This window comes from Struthio camelus, chromosome 5, assembly GCF_040807025.1.
Source record: "Struthio camelus isolate bStrCam1 chromosome 5, bStrCam1.hap1, whole genome shotgun sequence".
NCBI classification, from domain to species: domain Eukaryota; kingdom Metazoa; phylum Chordata; class Aves; order Struthioniformes; family Struthionidae; genus Struthio; species Struthio camelus.
Window position 1 is genome coordinate 32158654 of NC_090946.1, and position 23500 is coordinate 32182153.

A 23500-nucleotide genomic window follows, 5' to 3' on the forward strand; every position below is an offset into this window, starting at 1 on the left:
TGGAAACTAGTAGAAAACATAAATGGCATCTGATTTTTTTTTTCCGTCTGCACAGTGTACAGCCAGTCTTGAAGCTAAAGGCAAAACTACCCTGCTGTCAATTATACAGTGTAGGATGGATCGTATAGGATGGATCTACTCTTACTGCTCAGCCAGGAAATACTAAACAGATGGATCGATTTACTTTGTTTATCATTACCTTGCCATGGCTTGTAATATGTGGGAGAGAATGTTTTAAAGTCTTCAAAATATCCCAATGCATACCACTTGGAAACTGCAGTTTGATCAAATTAAACAATGAAAGTGTGCATGTGAAAGGGACCATGGGGAAAAGGAAAGGATGGTGGCAAAAGACAAGTGTCTTTTAATAGTCCAAGTACTATAAGCAGAGTATAGTAGAGCTAGACTGAAATGCATTCTGTTCTTATTTGCTTCTGTGTCACCTAGCTAATTAAATACCTTCTGGGACTAGGACATTAGTGTTTATGAACATTTTAAAATGTGTAAGCAGCAAGTGATCCTTTTTAACCTCATTTTTAGCTGACTTATGATAACAGCTAGCTTAGGTGTGTTCAGAGCTGTTAACAGAGAAGAGACAAAATGTGTAGAGGGGAGCAGTTGACATAGTAGGACAGCTAGAGCTGTTCATAAGGCTTTAGCAAAATAAACTAGTCATTTTTCCTAACAAGGAAGTCTTTAGATGAATTAAATGTGTAGTTTTTTGGGGTTTTTTTGTTCCATGATCAGTTATCCAAATCTATGTCCTTGATATCTCTGCTCTTCCCGTGGCCATTTGGAAGAAACTGCTTCTTCCTTCCTGAGGTCAAGTCATAAATCTGCTCTGGTATTTGACTAGGGAAAGGTACGAGAGCCTAAAGGCCAGCAGTCACATGAAAAATGACATCTGCCTTCAGACCCTGGCATAGGGCAAGGCTTATTTCATGGCAGGTTTAGCCGAGGTGGAGAGCAGCCTTCAGGAAAGCTGTAGTTTCTGGATGTTATTGTCTTGCTGTTGGAGCTGTGACCAGTATGGAGGTGGTGGTTACTGCCCGGGACATCACACAGCGGAGCTGTTACTTGGTAATGCCTTCTCATTATACTTTTTCAGCTAAATTCCTGATTTATTGCTGATAGAGCATTTTTCTAACCCTTCACCCTCATGAGGCAGTAACTACCTTAAAACGATGGTCAAAGAAATAGTAATGGTGCCAGAGTTGCGGGTGATTAAATCAAATTTACAGCTGCCACGACGTGAAAAAGCTGCTACTCCTCACGCAGGGTTTCCTGTTAAAGCTGTCTTAGATCTACTCTCTAAAGTCAGACAAAGAACAGCGCTTTCTCTCAAAGATGTGCTCTTCTATCTTCTAAAACCCCCAACTTGGAGGGCGGGGGGAAAAAATTAGTCGGAAGGCGGGGGAGGGGCGGTGCTGAACACCGCGGCGGGTCCCGCGCCGCCTAACCGCCCTCCCTCCTCGCCGCGCCGCCTAACCGCCCCCCCCCGCCGCGCCCCCTAACGGCCCCCGCCGGCCACGCCCCCCAGAGGCGGTCACGCGCCGGGGGCGGGGCCGCGCCACCCCGTCGCGCGGAGCCTGAGAGAAAGCGGCGGCGGCAGCGGCGGCGGCTCATGGAGGGGGACGCGGGCGCTGAGTCGGAGCCGCTGCTGCCGCCTCGGAGCCGGCCCGCGGGCGCGGCGCGGGGGCTGCGGCGGGCCGGCGGCGGTACCCGCTCGGCGGGAGCCCCCGAGGACGGTGAGTGGCGCGGCGCAGGGGCGGGCGGGGGCCCTGGACTCGGCGCGGCGTGGCGTGGTGCGGTGCGGGGCGGGGCGGGGGCCGGGCCGGGCCGGGGCCCCGCGCGCGTCCTTCCTCGCGAGCCGCCGCGTAGCCCCAACGGCCGCGCTGCTGCGGCCTCGTCGCGTTTTCCCTCTGCAGAGCGCGTGGCCTCCTCATCGCTAGAGGCAGCGAGGCGAAGGGAGCGGGGCTTGCCGAGCTGACGCTTTGAACAGAAATCCGCGCCGGCTGAAAGGCAGCCCCGGGTGCCCGCCGAGCCGCGGGAGCGTGCTGCCACCTGCCGCCGCCGTGCTCAGCGCTGCTCGAGCCTGAGGGAGGTTCTTTACTTTTTTTTTTTCATTTTTTTTCTTTTTAATTTTTGAAGGGACTGAAAAGTTCCCGCTGAAATTCAGTGAACGTTTTTAGCTCGGACTCCTGTGGAGCAGCCGCGGGGGAGGCTCTGCTGGAGACCTCGGGCTCTCTAGTGCCGAGGCGTCGTGTCGTTCAGGGGAGCCCTGTCTTTCTGCTGTCTGCTTGCTCAAAGGTCAGAAGTGCGGTGCAGTTTGGAATAAGTTCTGCACGTGCAAACTAAGCAGTACATTACTCATCACTTGTGAGTAAGCGTCACTTGCTGTGACTAAGAGTTGCAAAATAAGGTATCTTTGGTGGCACACGTGGAGCATGTATTTGTTTAAACTCAAACTGCAGAAATAAACATTTCACGGTAACTTTTAGTTAAGAGCAGTTGCTTAGCCGTTGCCCTTTCACAGTCATGGGGATCAATACTAAGCTTGTACTGCATGCTCTAAGAATCAAAAACTTTTGCTCCTTTTTTTATATTCATTTAACTAATGCTGTTCCTTTAAACAACTTTATTTTTACCTCACTGCTGTGACAAGCTTTGAAAAAAGACAGGATTATCAAAAGCACTTTATTATGTGAACTTAGCTTCTCTCAGGCTTTTAATGTTTAGTCTTGCACTGCGGTTTATATCATAGTCAGCACAGAAATGTGTTGTTGCTTATGTAAGATAAGTGATGAGGTTTAAGAACCGCTTTCATATTTTCCAGAAGACTGATACTGCTGAATCCTGTGTAAGACTGGGACTGAAACCGGTGGTGCTTCTGGCATTGTTAATTAGCAGCGTAGAGAACACTGTACTAACCTTGGGGTTGACTCTTTCTCATTGTATCCCTTTATATGATTGCTGTCTCCTGGGAGAAGATGGCATGAACTGCTGCTGGGACTCGGTCCCTCTGCGGGAAGGTCGCAGGAGCATGTGTTCTGCATGTCTCTAGCCTTATCCCTGTGCTCTGAGGGAGACTTTTCTTCTTCATGTAGCACTGGCTATTTTTCTCTTTCTTGTTAGGTTAATTAAATAGGGTAAATGAGTTACTTTGAACTATCAAAGGTCAGGCAAACGTAAGTGATTGCTCTTCGTTCTTACTTTATATATATTTTAGCGTGAACTTTTCATTAATGGGTTTTGAAATGCTCCGTAGTAACTAAATTAGTGGAGTTTTTTTTCCACTTTGTTTTGTGCTTTCAGTTCTTTCTGTGTATTGAACTCTGTCTGATCTGTTTGATATGGTAATAACCCTTAGAGCAAATATTAAAAAAAAAAAAAAAAGAAAAGAAAAAAGAAAAAGAAAAAAAGACTTAATTCTGTTCTTATATGGCTGGAAACTTCTGTTGATTTTCAGTGAAAACAAGATCAATCCAAACTACAGTACATCTATTAAGTAAAAAAACATAAAATATTAGTGTCTGATTTTTCCGCTGACTTCAACTGTCTGCTTTATCAAAGAATGCTTTCTTTGAAGCTCCGTTAAACAGAAATGGATTTTGCCATCCCATTTAGGGGTAATTTTTTTCTGAGATAAAGACTGGAGAGGAGGTAGTCGTAATGTACAAGCTGTGTTACTTATGGCTTGTCTCTGTGTGGAAATATCCCGTTCCTATGACAGCTATTTAATAGTGTAATTTCCCTAATTCATTTAAATGCAAGAGAGAACGTTGTCACAAAATACAGGAAGATGAATGACATCTTTGAGCTTTTTCTGCCTTTATCTCTCTTGAAATGGGAGGATTTGGAATATTATAAGGAAGTATGCTGACCTTAAAGGCTAGAGCTGCTCATGGCATGGCTTCTACGCAGTCTCTGAACCGTTAGGCATGTTCTGCTTCTGACCTGCTCATCCAAAGAACAGCTGATTTGTAGTGAAACTGTGCGTCTGTTGACGACCTTTGGTTTGCTTTTAATATGAAAGGTGCAGCATCTCAATCTTATTAAACACTTCCCATATACCTCTAATAAGGAATGACTACTCCTAGCGAACCTGTAGGTAATAGAATGTAGTTAAAGCTCTGTGCAGATGTGCACACAGTATGTGGGTGTGAGTGTGTGTGCATAAATTATACATATATACACATATATCTGTATGTTTATTGATATATATACATATGCATATATATGAGCACATACACAGTATTTCTCTCTCAAATTTATTTTACGTATTCAGCACAGAGAAAATTAAATCCTTCTTCCCTTCCTCAGAGTTTCTATTCACTATGTGATCATAGCATTTAACTTTGTCATTAAAGCAGATACATCTGTACCTATAACCCTTTGTAATTTAGTGGCAGACAAATTGGTTTGGATGTTTGTACTCACCTGGTCCTTTGATAGGGCAGGATCTGTGTCTGTTTTTTTCTTGTGCTTGTACAGCATCCTTTATCACAAGAAGCTGGCCTGTGGTGCTTCTGTTAACAATAAGCAAGCTATGCGGTTTATCCAAGATGATTATCCAAACTGCTATGCAGTTTATCCAAATGATTCTTATTTCTTTTTAACTTCATAGCTACTGGAGCTGATAATGACCTTTATATAAACCAAGCCGTAGTATTTATTGAAGATGCGATTAAGGTAAATATAACTTGTTTCTTAGCTATTATGCTTCCCATGCTGGATATTTGCCATACATTCTGCTCGCTTTTAGGTTTTCACATGTTCAGGCAGCTTCCACATAACATCATCTTGTTTCACAAAGCAAAATCAGAATTCCAAATTCCTGTAATATGTAAGTTTCAGTGAACTTCTACCTAGGAAAAGCATGATTTTTACACAGTAATTATATGGAAATATATAATACCTTCTCCTTAAGCTTCTCGAACAGGATGCTGGTTTATTTGTGTTGTTTAAGAGTGACTGGCCTTATTGTTACAGAAAACTATCTGAGTAAACCCTATAATTTGCCTCTAAACGCAGCTACTTCCGTAATTTAAGAGTTGGTGCATTTTGAGGTTAGCTTCAGGCAAGACGCTGGAATTTTGTTGCTTTGTCTGCGCTTGCCACCTCTGGAAGCCTTCCTTCATCCTCCTTCACCTCTACTGGCCTTTATTGCATATTCCAAGATCCTGTTACCTTCCTGATGTTAGCCCCAGGCAGTAGGAATGCTGGAAGACTGTTCTTGAGGGCTTCTACTGTATTCAAATAACTTTTGGGAGTTTTCTGAGGATCATCAGATGCATTTTTAAGGTCTGCTCACGTTTTTGGGAACTGGTGCTTCTCGGAGGAGGCAAAGTAACAGCAGCACTAGAGTGGCTGCGGGGAGTGGCTGTGCAGATTGCAGTAAAAGCAGGCCTGTTCTGAAGGCGGAGAGGCTCTTCCTTAAGGCATGTGTTGTTTAGAGACTTAAGTTGAAATCTAGGCTACCTCTTATTTTCAGAATTAAATTGTTTGCATTTTACAGCTTGGAGGGGGAAGACCAAAGAAGACCCTTGAATGGAATGAATGCTAGAGAAGTGAGCTAAATAGCTGCACCTCTTTAGCTAGTGTACAGAAAACAGGCACTAAATTATTACTTCGGGTGCTGTTATTTGTAAAATGGTGATGGCAACGCTTGCTTCAGAGGGCTGCAGCAGCGTTTGATTATCTGAGCAGCTGCCACTGTCTGATCCTTAGGTTAAGAAGGTACAATCATTGGTGAATGCTGTGTTAATGATAACACGTACAGTGATTTCTGTATCTTACTGTGAAACTGGAAGTGCTTCGAGATTTGAACTGTTGTTGATTAGAGTTTGACTTATTTTGGTAGCTTGATCTTTATCTTCGAGACAGAGACCAAATGTAATGTTTGAATTATCCTTTTTGCTTTCTGCCTCCAGTATCGGTCTATAAATCACCGTGTGGACTCTAAATCTCTATGGCTTTATCGATGGTATTACTCAAGAATTTGCCAGTGGTGAGAACTTGGTATTCTTTTTCCTTTTCTAGTTTAGAAGTAAGTTTTTGAAAATTTCTTCTTCCTCCCTGTTAATTAGATAATTGTATTTTTATCCTTTAAAGGACTTGTTCAAGGAAATAAATAGATGATTACATGTGCACATGGTAGAAGCAGGAAGTAACAAGACGTACAAAGATGCTATTGACATGAGTGGTGGATTTGCGGCATCACATGTTCAGATTTTTCAAGTTTCCATTTCTAACTATATTAAATAGCAATAAGATTGTATGCTGATGTTAGTTTCAAAAAGGGACACCACCGAATATTTGATTGTCAGCAGTGTTTATTTTAATGCAGACAGCAGCATGTTAAGTGCTGTATTGTGGGGTAAGCCATATATGTTAAATATAACATTACAAAAAGTGGTATTCTAACAAACTTGCCTTACTATAAATATTTTCTGTTATTTTTCTGTCTCATGTTTGTATGTGTGTATTATTTTTTTTTTTTAATTTGTATCCAAACAGGATTTTGGGTTTAACCATTACTGTAATCCTGACTTTGGCTTTCATTGAAACACCTTCCTCACTTACTGTCACATCAGATATACGATATCGCCTTCCTGCATGGGATCCCCCATGTGGCCTAACAGAAAGCATTGAGCTGCTTTGCTTTCTTGTGTTCATGATTGATGTATCGGTGAAGGTGAGCGTCACTTTTATCTGGTATTGAAATACTAGGTGTGCTGGGCAACTGAGTAGAGATAGTCAGTGTGGATTTTTTTTTTGTTTTTTTTTTTTTCCTCTCTTTTATATATTGGGAAAAATGACTGAGAAGTGTTATTCAAGTTTTGGATTTGCATGATGAGGTTGCTTTGATATATCAAAGATTTACTTTCAGGAAAAATTAGGAAGTACTTTTTTTTAATTAAAAAATCTTCTGGTATTTCTTAGAAATATAAACTTCTGTTCACATGGAATCAATGATTTTGGCTTGGCTACTTGTATTAGACTATTAAAAATGCCTGCCATAATCAAATACGTGCCAGTTCATTAAAAAAGAAGAAACATTAGAATTTGAACTGTTCTCTGGGTACTTGTTTGTGAAAGATCTCTTGAGATCTCTTTTATTTTTTTACACGCAAAGGATTCTTCCCAAATGGGTTGTGTGCAGCTCTTGCTTCCATTGACCTTTATTTAGTTCCTGTAGGAAAGAAATATCTGATCAGTGTACGTTTATTCAGATTTCAGGGAGGTCTGTATAAGCAATGATGTAACTATAGATATTTGAAAAAGTATGAGTGCTGACTTTGTTATTGGAATTTATTATGAAAGTAAGTTTTGTTTTCCAGAGTTATTTAATTGGGTGGGAAGAATTTCGGAAAACTAAATGGCTGATGGCTTATATCCTGACGTTAATTGTTTCCCTTGCTGATTGGATTGTATCGCTGAGCTTTTTCTGCACAGAGGTAAGAACTGTCTTCCACTTGCTGTAGAAGCAATCGACAGGATAGCTATGGAGAGAGGCAGAGGAGGAGGAGCTGCAAGGGCATATTCACTAGGGCCTACGTGATGTGGTAGTGAATTCAAGTGGAGGGTGAAATGGCTCATTTATAGACTTTGATAGCTGGAGAATACACAGCATTTATCTGTAAAATTAAATAAAGCTTTGCTGTTATAAATAGCCTGTTAGCATTCAAAAAGTACAGAGAATCTGGTTGCATAGCAGAAACTTTGTCATACAGTTTGAGAGAATTACATTCTTAGCTTGATTGAACTGCAGAGTCTGAACATGTAAATGTAATGATAGTGATACCTAGATAAAAGGTAATGGTACAGTGTAACAACTACTTTCTAAGAAAAAGAGGTGTCGTGTTCAAAACAATTGTAAGTTTTAATGTCAAAGTCATTACCAGTGGCCTGCAGATATCTTTCATACCTTTGTCTAGGTTAACTGTGGTTAGGTTGGTTGCTGTTGCTACTGTTAATGATCCACTGTTCAGTTGTCCATGCTTCGGTGGTCACTGTTGACCAGGATGTGATACAGTGATAAGGAGATCATCTTAAAACGTTGAAAGAACGTGTCACTTAAGTTTATAAGCATCTAACTTGCTTTGAAAATATGAAAGTGTCCTTCTGGTATTCAAGCAAAATAGATACAATATGATTGAAAGGAGTTAACTAACTAGGCTGAAGGTTGTGTTTACAGAGTGGGGAATGTGTCTTGGAAAGAAGTGACCAAAAAAGCTTTCAGCATGATAGTGGGCAAATAGCTGAGCAGGACCTTCTAATACAAAGTGTGCCAGAAGGAGTATTTTAAACTGCTGGGATGTATGAACAAGGGAATAGTGAGGAAGAAAGTGATTTCTGCTGTTATACATGAACTTGGGAAGACTGATACCAAAATGCTGGATCCTAAAATACTTGAAGGTGCAAATGAGTCACAAATGATTTGAAGGCTGGAGGGAGCCTCTTCAGTGCAGGAATGGAACAGCTTAATTGCTTCACCTTATGCTAAGGAAAATTGAGATGATGACCTGTTTGATTCTTGTCAGAGGGAGGAAATACTGTGTAGTAAGAGGCCCTTTAGTCAAGAAAAGAAAAACAGAAGAAGGATGAATGACTGAAAACTGAAAAGGGACAAATTTCTCTTTAAAATTTGTATCTGTTTCGTTATTGAAAGTAGCTTGCTGGTGATTTCTTTCTTAAAATGATGCTTCACAGAATATATGAAATGCCATCTATTGACCTTCGTGTTGTATTTACACAGCAGTAAAGTTGAATTATTTATAATGAGTGGCCTGGTGAGACTATTAAAATTTCAATGTATGTTTTAAGGCAATCTCTTTCTTTTAGTTTCAAGCATCCCATACTTATAAAATCTCCTTTACTTTTTTGTATGACTTTAGTGGGACGAATTTAGCTTTTGAGCACAACTTCTCTATCACATTGTTAATTTTGTTCATATATATATCAGTATTTTAAGCAAACTTGCCTTAAAAAATATTTGTGATCCTAATCTTATAGGAACTCAATATTCAATCTGTTGGTCTGTTTCTGCAGAATGTGAGAATAAGAAGAATTCTTCGGCCTTTCTTTCTCCTTCAGAATTCTTCCATGATGAAGAAAACATTAAAGAGTATCAACAGCACTTTGCCTGAAATGGCAAGGTAGGTAATAGCATAGTAAACATCCTTTCACGGCAAGTGTCTAGTTACCCTCAGTATTCTGGAGTGTGAAATCTGAGCAAATTGATGGTCTGGCTGAGGGAAGTGGTTTGGTGAGATCTGGTGGTGATGGACTAGGGGTTGTGGAATCTTCTTGGCTCCTTAGTGTGTTCCATATTTCTCTAGAATACATTTGATATGACTTTGTTTACGTAACAGATGCTCTTTTTGATGCTAGTAGTGTGGGGTTTTTTTTGTAATTTTGCATGCGTTGCATACAGTCTTTATAAGAGGAAAAACTGAGGCATCAGCTAATCAAAGGTCTATGTTACGTTTCTCCAGTGCAGCCTCTCAGAGATGTGGGTGGGACACACATGTTCTTGTCCCCTGGTCATGAATGCTGAACAACAGAATGCTTCCTTATGCACATCTTCTATAGAGTACTTTAGTTCAGTGTTCGTTGCTAAATGGTATTAGCAATATGTACAATAAATCCTATTGTCTTATTAGAAATCTTGAACTGGAAATCCAGCAGGTGAAATCATAACCAGAGAGCGTGATACTTTTTGAAGGTGATCTCTTCCTGTGCATATAGATTATTTACATGTACAATTATAGAACTTCTGTCCTTACCTGTTACTTTTTTAACCAAGTCCCAGAGTAATCAAAGGTATATGCAAGCTGAGATGTTGTATCTTGATCAAAGACATAAACGTGGTCCTAGCTTTAGAAAAGCAGATACTGAATCTCGTTGACCTCACAGCTAAGGGGTCATGAAGGGGTTTGAGTTTTTCTTGTTTCTTTTTTCCCCTGAATCAAGACTTAAGATGATCCTCTGTTATCTCCATTTAGTTTCTTAAAAATACTATTGGGTTTTTGTATATGGTGTCCTTAGCATCTTTATGTGTGATATTAACGCATATGTTTTCTTTCCGATAGTGTTGTTCTGCTACTAGCTGTTCATCTGTCTCTCTTTACCATGTTTGCCATGCTGCTGTTTGCTCGAACAAAGGTAACCAGTTATATTTATGCTGTGGTAGATCTCAGTGGTTTTTTTTTTTTTTTTCTCATGTAGCTGCTGTATGTGTGGTTTTCTAATCAGACTGGTGAAACTTGTTTTCCCTGAAGAGGTCATGTTACCTCATCAGACTTACTGGGATCAATTTAAAGTCTGTTTAGAAAGTTTAAAGTGCGCATGTTGCCAATGCGTAGTGCTGTTTATGTAGGTATGCATTAGAAGACCCCTCAAAATAGTGTTATAATCTGTTCATCCTTTGACTAAGAATGTTTTCCAGACTGCACCTTGTTTCTATAGTGGCAACACTCTTTCTTATTCCGTGACTGCTTTTTTTCACTCTTGCTGTAAGCTGTGCCACATTGTTTTATAATTGGTCTAGCTCCGCTGCTTAGAGCAAGCGTAGATGGCTCAGTGCTAAAGTCCTGTCAACATCCTTATTTATGCTGGTGGTCCCATGTATTGTTGCTATTGATGTCATTCTTACATTTATGAAATTTGAAATCTGCTTGTGGCAGAGGCTACCATAGAGAAGAAGCTTCTAGTTACTTTCTTTGCTTCTGTGAAACCTCCCATGCTGTTCTCTGTCCAAAACTTTTAGTGTTGTCACTTTTTTGTTTATATGTCACTCATTTCTTTTCCCCGTTCCTTATCTAGTTTCTTGCTAAATGTAGTTTATCCTATGTTTTCATAACCTGTAGTCTCCCAGTGCTTGTTTCCTTGGCCGTGCTTTGCTAACTTTTCACCTGCGTTGCTCTGATCTTTTGGCTTCTAATTTCTTTTTCTTGCCCTGTTTCTTCTCTTCCCATTTCCCAAAAAGCAGATTTGAAATTTTGTGGTTAAAATGACTTGTGTGTTCCTGTGTTCTGGTGTATCCCCTTTTCTGTAATATTTTGCGAATTACCTATATCTTGCTGTATCAAACTCAAGCTTCTTGTCCTTATTTTTAAGGCCCTCTATAAACGTGTTCCTATGATCACTCAGATTTTGTTGCACTCCTCTCCCAGTAATATTATTTTTCTCCTTAATCTCAGTTTTGCATCTTCATTCTGATGCAATTTGCACTTAGACGGCCTCTAGTTTTTCTTATGATCAGCAAATTCCTCAAATTCTTGTGTTACAGAATTGCTGGAGTTATACGTAGAGATCTTTACCTTCCTCATGTTTTCCCTTTATTTACTTGCATGCTGTGTTTTTGAGTTATCATTGTATGTCATGTCTGATTTCAATTATAAACTTGCTCAGCAGATGGGAATATAGTGTATATCTGAACTGTATGAATATTATATAGACTTAGGTGAAAACTAACTAATTGGAGATAACTCTATCTTTGCTTTCTTTGGTTCTCTAGCCTAATAGCCATATGAACCAGCTGTGTGGTATTTAACAAGGCAAACTATTCAAAGCATGTTTTAAAAATATGTTTTACAATAAAATTCATGCCTGTAGATTTTGCAGTCTTATGTATGTCCTCTAAAGCTTCGTTTTTTTCAGTTTTCTAAGCAGATTCAAGGGCTGTTTATTCTGTACTTACTGTATGATTCATGTTTGTAATTGCAGTCTGCATTTTTAACTGTCTATAGTTGAATTTGGGGGGGGGGGGGGGGGGAAACTGCTGATCCAAGCTCTGTTTCCCAGTGTGTTTTTGTTGAAAATTTTGATGCTATCAGAGTTTTAGCTGATTGGCTGATGTTTGTACTGAGGCACAAAATAATTTCAGTGATTGTAGTTACCAAAGTACTTGAAAGTATTTTTTGTATGCTGTAGAACTTTTCTGTTTTTTCTTTTTACAAGATGCTTAAACTGTATGTGATGTTTCAGTTGATACTGTACGTGGCATTTTGAATCTTCATTCTTTTCATGCATTTTTTCAAAATAGAAAAGATGCATGTTTTCCATCTGCTCACTAAATCTGGTCAAGCGTACTAATGATAGTCATAGCATGTTGCTTTGTACTATGAGATCTAAACTAAGGTGCAGTAAGGTGTGGGCCATTCTTCCACTTGTATTTCAAGTACATCTTTACCCACTTTACTGAAGAGACCTCAAATTTGTCTGGCTTTGCTCTGTGCAAATCTTGAGTTTACTGTAATTCAAAACAAAGCCCCCAGTCCATACATAAGTGACCAGAAGATGGGGAAAATGTCTGTTCCAAGCAATGTGAGTAGCTTTTCTGTAAATAACTAATTCAGAGGGTGTCAGAGGTTTTCTGTTCAGGGCTCAAAGGGGAAGTGAAGGAGTCATGACCCACGCAGTGAGTGTGCTAGTAAAGCTCTAGGTGTCTGAGGACAGCTCTTGAGCTGTACTCAAGAATCTTTTGCAACACAGTAGTAACTAAGGCAGTTGTTTGTTGCTGAGGAGTCACCCAGTTGTCCCCATCCCTGTTTTGTTTCTGTTCTTGGGTATAGACAAGATCTACTTAATTTTATCCTCAAATTATGTTATAGCTTTGGACAAATCCTGGAGACCAGCACAATTTAGAGTTGTATTATTCCTTCCACACTGGAGTGTGGTGTAGTATAGCTGGAATAAAAAGCATGGAGCTTTATAATGTAAATTGAGACTAAAGATGGTATTAGTCTATGTTTAAGGTCTCTTATGCTTGTGATTTTTATCATGGTTAGGGAATCCTGTTATTCCAATACCCCAGTATTTCCTGCAGGCTAAGCGATGATGCTCCCTCTATTCATGAGGGGTGGCTTTTAGTTCCTGTACTGCCTGTTTGTGACCTTACTGTCCTCCGTGGGTCTGAGGCAGAGCTAGGCTTCATTTCTGTTTTGAACCTCCTATGTCTGTCTTAGCTTGCTGTTCTTCCTCATGTTTTAGTGATTGCTATTAAGTGAGGTGATTGCACTTCATTCCTACTCGTTGTCCAAGTTTTTGTGCTTGTCTCGTGCTTCTTGTGTGTATTAGATCTGACTGTATTTAAGAGACTCATTTTTAACTGATTTCCTTGGTAAGACAGAGTCTTAGTGATTCTTCAGTGTTGTTCTGATAAAGATGACCGTCTCTTTGACTAGGATGGCCAGCAGGATAAGGAATGGGTGGGGTATTTTCGGAATTTGCCAGATTCACTGACTTCACTGCTGGTGCTGCTAACTACTGCAAATAATCCTGATGGTGAGCAACATGTTTCAGAAATAACTCTTGTCTCTATTTTCTGTGAATAGTTGAGTAAGATATCTCCAGACTACTATAACCATTCTTTCAGCTGATAGTTCCTCTCATTGCTAGTGGAAGGTTCTGCAAAGATATTTCATGCCCTTAAGTAACTTTTAAGATTTTTGTCTTTCCTTTAGTATAATTTATATATCCAGCTCTGAAGTGGAGCTGTATAAGAGTTTTTACCAATTTCCAAAGATGGAGAGAGGTCTCATGTTTTTTCCCCTTAAGCACAACAATTCTTAATTTTCCCTTTTTTTTTTGAATTTGATACAGTGATGATTCCTGCATATTCTAAGAATCGAGCCTATTCAGTCTTCTTTATACTCTTCACTGTATTAGGTAAGTTACCTCTTGTCTTATAAATGCACTGTAACTTTATGATACTCAGGCATATGAACTAAAGAATGTTTTCTTTTTCTAGAAACACTTCATCACAAAGTTCTCCTTTCTTGTTTCTTCCAGTTAGCCCTCAGTGTCTTGCAAAGTAATTTTTATGGAAGGTGCTTGTTAATAGTGGGGTTTGTTTTTGCTTCAGTAAAAAATCATTCCAGGGCAATGGATACACAGCAGTATATTCAAACATAATTTTTGGAAATCAAACTTGAAAACCTAATTATTTTGAATTTTTAGATCCAATTAACTTATGCACTAAAACTTCTTTTCAGCTCTTAGGATGGAAAGTTTTGTTAAATTGAGAAATCTTAATTTCTGTGTTCAACGCAACCATCTTTGGAAAAAAACGATGATTGTTTTTGTAGCTTAGTTCATTGTTTGGGGGATATGCTTGATTTATCATAGAAGTGTGACTTTTTTGTGGTAACTCTGAAACCTTTCTAATATCTTCTTGTTTTGGGAGAGAGAAGTTAGGATCCAGATTTTGTATTTTCCAGAAGGTGGAAACGTTTAGATTTGAAGAGTCAGTGGCCTAAAATAAGAGAAATATGATATGCCTTTGAGAAACAAAAATGTATTTCGGTATTTTTCACTACCTTTATTTTTATTTTTTTTTTCCAAAAGGCAACTTATTCCTGATGAACTTACTGACAGCAATAATATATAACCAGTTTCGAGGATACCTTCTGGTGAGTAAAATATTCCCAATTTGTGCATTCTGCCATAACCTTTAAACTGCGAAGTTATTTTTAAGCTTAAACTATGTAATAGCAGTGTGTCCGTTCCTGTTGAAGATATGGTTTTAAGAGACTAAAGGTTCTTTAGACTGGTGTAGATTTCTTCCTCTGTATGCTAATGTAGCTTATCCCCTTTCCATAAGAAAATTTCCTGCTTGTACCCTTGTGTCTATGCTGAGGATTTACAACTTTGACCATTATAGTAAAAATAATTGGACTCTTACTAAAAACTGTGTGTGAACGAAGACTACCAGTAATTTAAGCTTAGTCTCTATGTAGGGTCTCATATGTGATGTGCTATTTTAATAGCTGTTGTTCCAAATTGCAGCACTTAAAATTCTCTGGGCAGCACAGTATGAGAAGACTTCAATAAAAAGGAATTGGTGACTGAAACGTCTTTTCCATGTTTAGTCACTTTGCTTTGTGATTACTGTGGTGGCAGGCAGAGTGATTAGGGCAGTGCGCCTGTCTAGAAGCTAGATCTGAGTCTTGGTCTTGACTCTACCAGAAGCGATTGCCTATAAGCTATCTGCATGTGGGTACCTGGCCTTTTGAATAGGATTTCAGAGGAAACCTAGTGCAATGATAGTCTGTTCCTTGTATGCCTATGCAAACCTTGATCTCTATGGGGTACTTGATGTAATTTGTGATTAGTTTGAAGCCACTTAATTGCTGCAAGACTTGAACTCTCTGGAAGTGCTTAGGCAGCAGGTGATAAGGAACTACTAATCTGTTTTGTTGCTTAATCTTTCTTCCTTTCTTGTTGTGCTGTGATATAAAGATGAATTGCTATCTGATGTAGTAATTATTTTTGTTAGTATTCATTGTCAAATAAAAGGAAACTGCTTACTCTCCATGTGATGCTAGTCATTGGTATAACGCTTCTGGAAGATGTCTGATCATGTGTGATCCTTTCCTTCTTGTGGAAGGAAATTCAATTGCAGGAGTGTAGTGCGTTTTTTGGTTTTTTGTTTTGTTTTGGGTTTTTTTGACCCTATCTATTTATATCGGAGAAGTGAAGGCTGAGAAAGTAAGTGTACTTTGCAAATTTTGCAAATGAGAGCGAAATCTGTGGTGGCAGTTGGTTTCTTGGTCTTGAACTCATTAGTAAAAGATTTCCTACTCCTTTGTTGACAAAATGTATTGTAGGCTTTGTTGCATTACATACACCAGTTGTTTAGTCTTCACAATGTAAAAAATGTAATCTGGATTTCCTTGGCAGGAAAGGGTGTAAGTGCTTTTGTTTTCCGGATGAGAGAGTGCAGTTGAGCAATCTGAGAGGACTTGTTGTCAACTGAGGCAAGAGTATTTTAGGAAGCATGGACGACATAAGTCAATGAAAGATCTTCTCGGTTACTTTCAATTAAAAAGGTTCTCCAAGAGGATAACGTTTGTGAATTTCCCCTCCTATACCAAAATGAAGTAACTGACTAGATGGAGGATTAGGAGGCTGCATGGGGCAGCTGGAGATCTCCAGAGCTGGGTTTATCACTGGCAGTGAATAGAAAACCTGCAAGTGCATCACAGTTTAGTGGATAAAACACACTGATTAGGAGAATTAATGGTGGTGTTAGATATTAAAATGCTTGTCACGGTGATGGCACACAGCTGAATGCTGGTCAGGCAGTCATCAGTCAGAGGGAGAACTGTTAAGCTCTTGCTCCTCAGAACAGGCTGAGCTGTGATCTTGCTGAGGTGTCATCTTCTAACTTTTTCTTTTTTTAGTTGGGTTTTATAACTTCTCTGAGGTGGAATTTTTCCCTTGAGACTTTGAGGTAGTACAATTTTTCAACAGTTTTGCTTCCACTGGTTTATTTTCTTCAATTTTCTCCTGCATAATTTATCTAGTTTCACAGCTCAACAGCAATTTTTTTTCATAAAGCTGAGTCAAGGATTGACTGTCCTACGCAAAATCAGGCCTTGTGTCAGACAGCTAAACCTCTGTGCTGCAGCCTTTGCTTTCTTCACTTTGTGCCAATATGGTGATGGTATCTGTAGCCTAGAGTGAACAGCAGTACCCTACTGAGTTCATTCTACCTGTTCTTTTCTTATGTTCCTTCTTTCCTTTGGTTACATTTTTGAGGAACTTTAGGTGTGGTTGTCCTGTGTGCCATTTACACATGGTCCTATAGAATTCCTTCAGCTCTTCAGAGCAGTGAACATGTGAAGAGAAGTGGTGACCAGGGCTTGGGGGAAAGTGGAGGGGAAGCTGCTCCAGTAGAGTTCCAGAGAAAAGGGTAAGGTCTGTTGGATGGTAAAGCCTTAGATAGTGTTGCATGGGAGGAACAGTCTCCACCCTCTTGTGAGAGAGAGTATTTAAATATTCAAAGAAGAATTTTTGTTTTGCTTCCCTCCTGCTCTACCTGTTCCTTGCCTTCCTCCTCCATTTTCCTCTTCCCCATGTGAGATCATGCCACAATCTGACTTCCAGTAAGGTAGCTGAGAGGCATATTGAAAGGGATTGCTATGAAAAATGTAAGCACAAAAAACTTGGTGGATCTGACTTTCATATTTTATTAGGATCGCAAACAGTTTAACTCTTCTCTGTTCATAGTAGTGTGCATTTGTTTCTGACTATTTAAGCTTTGTTGATATCGTTGTGTCTAAAATAGGCCTGTGCAGGCCAAAATTAAAAATAAACCATGGCGTGGGTGTTTACTTGAACTCCCTTGCCTGCTTGCTTGCTCTCTTCCTTCTTTCTCTTTATTTAGCGTTCTTGGAAGGAGCGAGTGCTAGTGACTCTCTTTCTCTGATCTCTAATCACAAGTTTGAAGGGATGCCAGAGGATCAGTGTATCAGCTGACCAGAGGTCCTAATTCTGCAGGAGGAGAGGGGAAGCCCTGTTCTTACCCAAGTCGTCCTGGTAGGAATGGGCTTCACTGATTTCAGCCTTTGATATTTAGTGGTATTCCTTTTAAAAGGCAGAGCGCCTGTCGAATTGGACCCAGTATCTGAACAAGTAAATGTAGTGCCTAATGATGGGGATTTTGGAAGAGGGAGAAAGAAAGCAATGTCTTACCTTTCTGACAAATTAATTTTAATTGTACAGATGAGACCCATTCTGAGGCTTGCAGTAGGTTTTATCTGAGGGCTGGCAAATATGTTAGAGGTATTTTCATTCATCTCATGTAGTTGGATTTCTTTTAAGCTGGCATAAGTAAGTTCTTTCCTTTTGTGGTGTTTCTACTGTGCAGAAATCGGTTCAGTCCTCCCTCTTCAGGAGACGACTAGGAATCCGGGCTGCCTTTGAAGTGCTTTCTCCCCTAAAAGAGACTCCTGCTAATGCACAAGAGTAAGTGAAGGATGTTACAGCAGTAGCTAATCAAGGATAAAATAGTAGCTTTTGGCCCTCTTGTTTAGTGTATTTGCCAAGGATACCTATATGGGGAAATGACAGGTTGTTGAGTACCTTTTTTTTCTTCCTTCAAGATACTTATAACATGCTTTTAAAGTTATATTTGGGATTTTTATGGGGTCTGTTTCCTGTTTATTTCTACTTCTAATTTTATCTGCTTTTTGGGAGAGGAAAGGGGAGGAGAAAAGATGGAATTTGCATTGGGAACAGCCATTTTTTGTCATCAAGACAGTCGCTACTCTGCTTCAGAGTATCTAAGCCGATCACCTTTTCTTTTAAATAGGTTGTATGTCAGTGTTGGGGACTTATTTCATGTGCTCCAGAAGGTGGAAATGGATTCTCGCTGCAAGCAAGCCATCATGAGAGTAAGAATTGGATTTTCTTAATGTTTATGTTGGTGTCTCTCAAACCTGCTGATGCAACAGCTGTGGAGACAAATGTCCTTAATCACAGCATAGATCTAAACATTGTAGCTTTCCTCATGCTGCTTCATTTAAGAGTGTGAACAGAGGCCCAGATCAGTGTCTCTGTTTTGGCCTTTGAAACAAGCTGTCTCTAGTCCACTATCCAAATGGCTTTGAACTCCAAACAACTTCTGCTTAAAAACTAATGGACAGTCTTCCCCTTTAGAGGGGAGGATTGTGAGATGGTGGCTGTTGGCGTTTGTTAAACGCTTTTGTTTACTACTGTCAGAGATGATTTTTGAGTCAGGTGGTAGGTACAAAAAGAGGTTCCTCGGTAGCAAGAATCTGTTTTGTTTTATCAATTTTGTCATTAAACTCATGGAATTGGGTCTGTGTTCTAAACAGCTTTTCAAGCTGATTTTTACCATGAAAAGAGAGAAGCTGTTTAAAAATGCAGTGTCTGTAACTAGACCAACTGAACTTGTGGCTCTCAATGCTCTGCTCTGTAGTTATGCCAAGCTGTCCTTTGGATTATTGTTTAGATACTTAAACCCAGTACCTGTACTGTACTTGCAGTTAGTGTTTAGCATAGCTGGTCTCTAGTAGTATGCTATGAAAGTATCACCTTCATATTACAGTCACTAAAATAGTTTAATCCTTTCAGACAATAATATCTCAAGAACAGTGATAACTAACATAGTATCTTCATTTCTTGGGTCATGACATGCGAATGGCAATACTAGATGAGACTAAAATTAAAGTGTGTAATAGCGGTAGGCTCCTTCTTAAACAGCAAGTGATCCAAGAGAGGGAAAATTGAAACGGAGAGACAAACCCTACAGTCATGTGGCAGGTTACTGATGAAGCAAAGCTCCTGAAGCTTACTCTAATACCTCTTGGAGTAGATTGTATTACATCCCCATTCCTAGATTTTTTTTTTTTTAAGATAATCTGAGAGCGTTGGCACTACCTATAAATATATCTAATATAGATGTTGATCTAAATCTTTTTTCATGTGAAGTCACTCAAAACATGCTCCTGTGACCAGCTGTCAGCTGCCCAGTTTCAGAAGCTCTTTGAAGAACTAGACAAAGATGCTATTAAACAAGTATGTATCTGACATTTATTTATGAAGTGCTGTAAGTGAATGACTTTTCAACAAAAACGAGTTACAGTATTATGCTGTAAAGGCATGAAATTAAGCAGATTTCACAAATTTTTGAACGCAAGGTGTGATCATTTGTCATTGATTTTTTAAACTGTTCATAAATTGCTTATAGAGTAAAAAATGGCATTGCCTTTGGGGCTTTTACTGAGTGAGTGTGGAAATGCCAGGTAACGCTGGCTGTACAAAATGCATAATTGTTCTTTCTCTCAGCATTTTTGAATGACTTGGCCAGGCAAAATAGGTGAGGTATGCGGATGTGCGTTTTTGGCTTTTTTGTTTTAAGAGGAAGGTTATTTACAAGAAAGTGAGAAAGAGGAGTTAGACATGCAATATGCAGTTTCTGGAAAGTGTTGTGGACTAAGAACGAGAAGTAGGAAATTGTTTTCCAGTGAATTGTGACACATTTGCTGTCTTGCCGTGACAGTCCTGTGTTAAATACAGGCCATGCATTTCCCCTCGTAAACGCGGAGCCTTCATTGCTCACTTGAAGGTGCACAGGAAATGGTCTTCTCAACTTGAAAAAAAGTTTTCAAGGGTTTAGAAACGTTTTTTACTGCATAGGGATGGAACTAAGACACTTGAATTTCTTAAGGAAGATGAATATGGGGAAAGGGGGAAGAGATGTGTAAAACTGGTAGCCTGGTGGTTAGTTTATGTGCTTGGGGCATGGGGAAAGTCGAGTTACTTCAGTTCTTGGTTATTATCTTGTCTTTTGCTATAATCACCAACCTATTTGCTATTCAAAAATGATCTCTTGCTAGTGATAGCCGAAACTGGAGAGCACCTACCTATTTTGTCAAACTTGGTGTGTAGCCTTGAAGTTTTGTTTTGAACAGGTCTGTTTCTTTACTCTGAAATTGTGTGTTTTTTCCTGCATCATTATTAAAGTGCTTATTCTTAATATCTCAGCAAACCTTTTGTGCTCCTCTTTTCAGCATCCTGCTAGTCCGGAGTACCAGTCACGTTTTATGCGGAAAATGCAGTTTGCCTTTGGCCATCCTTATTTTGGCTACTTGGGGAATGTTGTAGCCCTTGCAAACATTGTTTCTATCTGTGTAAGTAAAGGAAATGTATCTATTTCCCTGCCTCTGCGAATTTCAGTTCTGTTTTTGTTCTTTAGTCTCTCTTCTGAAAACCACTTTTTGCTACAGATGTTCAAGTTTCACATACTTTAATCATGCAAAATCATAAGAGAATATCTACAGTAAAGGAATATATTCTGAGCTACTTAAAAAGGTCTGTGCAAATGTAATAGTATAATAGTGCAAGTATAACAGATTGTCTTGTTCTTGTGCTTAAAAATCTGTTTTGTGCAGCAGTAAAACACTGGGTTCATCAAAGATTTCTTGTTGTTTTAGGTGGTTTTGGTGATGGATGCAGATAAACAGCCTTCTGAAAGAGATGACTTCTTCCTGGGGGTAAGGTGCATCCATATTTCTATGGTTATTGCTGTTCCCTACGGTGTTTAGTCCTAATTTTGTTTGTTTATTTTTAATGTAAAGGCTATCAACTGCTTCTTCATCCTCTACTATCTACTGGAAATGTTGCTGAAAATCTTGGCAATGGGGTTAAAAAGATACTTATCTTACCCAAGCAATCGATTTGATGGACTTCTGACTGGAATTCTGCTGGTAAGTGGTGTTTTTTTTTTTTTTTTTTTAATAAATTCTACTGTATTCCTGGATTTGGTATCCAGGCTGATTATGAGTTGGAAGAGCTAGTAGAATTGCTTTTTGTACTTGACGCTTTTCAACGTGCTGAATTAAACTACTTTAGCTAATGTTCTCATTTTCAGTGGCTTGATCAATTTGGTAATAATGGTGATGAATGGTAATCTTAATGTTGCCTCTTTGGAGGTAGGGTTTTTGAAATTGGAGAAGTGAGCTTTCTTGTAGGCAGCGTTTTAATGTCATTTGGAGAAGTTCTGGTTTGAAAGAAGAATCATCACATAAGGAAGCCTCTTACGTAGTTAAAGATTGTTTGGGTTTTTGGATAAAAAGCAGAAGATAAATTATTATTTGGTAAATGTATTACTACTGTTTGGCAGAAGTCAAACTCATATGGCAAGTGAGGCCAAATTGAAATGTAGTGTAATTGATTGTACATCTTTATATGTTAACACTGAGGTGGGTGTGTACACTGGATTAATTTGGGAAATTTATTGTCAATTATGGCAATTTCAAAGTTTTGAAGTGAGTCAGAATTAGTGACTTGAAGCTCTTGAGACTGTTTCTTCTCAATAAATTTGAATAGTTTTTGAAATTATAAATTACAAAACACTGTTTAAACTTTTTTGCCTACCCAAAGGTTTTGGAGATAGCAACTTTTGCTGCATACGGATTTCCTCATCCTGGCTGGTATGTGTTTTCCATGAAATGTATTTTTCCTGGGTGCTGGGGGTGGAGTAGGGCAATATATGTCACACTTACTTACACACACAGTTCGTATACGTGTACATGTGCTGTGTACACACATTTATGTCATTAGGTTAGGATTCTCAGCATGATCCATAACTTACCAAACCTAGGAAAAGTTCTCTCATCTTTGTAGTCACTAGAGGCCAGGCGCTGCAGAGAAGTAAAAGAAAATTATTTGATGTTTTCATAAATCCTAAAGTTCTATATAGCTCTTCTGAGAGAAGGATGCATTTGTATTACTAGACATCTAATTAATTGTCATCTGTTCTTTTAGAATAATATCTCGGCAAACCCACACTTCTCAAAAGGTACAAGAGGGGGAATTTGACATAACATACGCAAGCAGCTACTAACCTAATATATTTCAATATCAAACTCTCTTTAAGTCCAATTATATGGACTCCGAAGCAACCAGCTAAGCTGCCTCAACACTGTAGATTGAAGTCTAAGTTTTGTTTCATGCTGTAGAACTTAGTTTAAATCCATGGGGATTTTTCTACTGTTTGTTTATATTGGAATAGCATGCAATAATCTTTTCATTTTCATAAGTAGTACTTTGAAAGGTATCTATTTTTCATTATCAAAAGCGTGAAAATCATTATTTCCCCTCTTAAAACTTGAAAACTGCAGCCACAACAGAAGAGGGAATCAGTGTGCTTTTGGAAGGCTTCCTTAAATCTTACTTTTGGAGGTGATTTATAACACATTCTGATACTTTGTGTCTTCGCACAAGTTCGCTATTACTTTAACATTGACTCTCTGTGTAATTTTGTTATGTTGTAAGAGAGAGGTGGTCTTAATTTATGGTAGTATTTTTAAAGAGACCAGGTAGCTCTTATAGCTAGGAATCAGTTTAGTTTTGAACACTTGAATTTCTTATCACTCAGAAATGATACTGAATGAGCCTTTTGCCGTAAAGATGTTAGTCATTTACAGTCTAATGGCATTGACTCCCTATCTGATTTATAATTGACTGTATTTGAGTTTGATCTTGCCCTGTGGTTAATGAGCGCAGAATGTTGTTTGCACTATCTAGAAGTATTTAGAAGCACCAGTAGGACTACTTGGATCCTTATTGTGTTAGTCACTGCAAACAGGTTACAATCTGGATGAGTCATCCTGAGTCCTGATGCTGCTTACAGTGTGTGCTGATAGGTAATTATTTGGTCTATAGATGTAATATCTTCAAGACAGCACTAAGGTGTTGGTATTGTCCTAGAATATGCTTTCTATGCAGTGTTTTCTTAAACGATTTATTTTATGATTTGAGTTGAGTATCTTTGTGGTGCAAATCATGATTGAGAAATATCCCTCCGTGTTACCAAGGAGTTTTTCATTGTCATCTTTCCTCCCCACCACCAGCAACAAAAGCACCCAGCATGCCAATGCAAAAATCGGCCGAAACTCAGGCTGAGATTTAAAGTGTATGCATATCGCTAATGGAATAACCATATAAGGAAGGAGGCTGGCAAGCCAGTTTGTCAGCCTAGTGCTTTCTTTGTAGCTCAGCTTCAGCCAAACACACCCTGAAGGATTAATGCATGTTCTTTGTATAGCTAGCAAGTTCCTGAAGTATCTCTCTATAGCAGTAATCTTGTTAGCTTTGTTTTCTGAAGGGACTCTCTTTGGAACTCCGCTGTAAGAAAGAAGGTCAGCTACCCAGACATTTTAGTAGAAACATACATTTT

The 23500-nt window shown here is 39.1% G+C and overlaps 1 protein-coding gene across 5 annotated transcripts in view; it reads left to right on the forward strand.

The window, feature by feature from the left end:
* The first annotated feature begins 1589 nt into the window (after nucleotides 1-1589).
* The window catches only part of TPCN2 (two pore segment channel 2), a 39437-nt gene continuing 17526 nt past the window's right edge, over nucleotides 1590-23500 (forward strand). For 3 of the 5 annotated variants that reach the window (XR_011141426.1, XR_011141427.1, XM_068945393.1), the window contains exons 1-17: nucleotides 1594-1748; nucleotides 4628-4692; nucleotides 5934-6010; nucleotides 6520-6697; nucleotides 7344-7460; nucleotides 9055-9161; nucleotides 10098-10170; nucleotides 13194-13293; nucleotides 13612-13677; nucleotides 14356-14420; nucleotides 17663-17760; nucleotides 18107-18188; nucleotides 19249-19335; nucleotides 20331-20450; nucleotides 20754-20813; nucleotides 20898-21026; nucleotides 21703-21752. Coding sequence is in view for 3 of the 5 variants with exons in the window: in XM_068945393.1 (XP_068801494.1) it covers nucleotides 1625-1748; nucleotides 4628-4692; nucleotides 5934-6010; nucleotides 6520-6697; nucleotides 7344-7460; nucleotides 9055-9161; nucleotides 10098-10170; nucleotides 13194-13293; nucleotides 13612-13677; nucleotides 14356-14420; nucleotides 17663-17760; nucleotides 18107-18188; nucleotides 19249-19335; nucleotides 20331-20450; nucleotides 20754-20813; nucleotides 20898-21026; nucleotides 21703-21752 (1598 nt within the window). In the remaining 2 variants the exon portion in view is untranslated. Of the gene's footprint in view, nucleotides 1749-2058; nucleotides 2311-4627; nucleotides 4693-5933; nucleotides 6011-6519; nucleotides 6698-7343; nucleotides 7461-9054; nucleotides 9162-10097; nucleotides 10171-13193; nucleotides 13294-13611; nucleotides 13678-14355; nucleotides 14421-17662; nucleotides 17761-18106; nucleotides 18189-19248; nucleotides 19336-20330; nucleotides 20451-20753; nucleotides 20814-20897; nucleotides 21027-21702; nucleotides 21753-23500 lie in introns of those variants that run through there. The other 2 variants (XM_068945395.1, XM_068945396.1) reach the window with 2 other exon arrangements.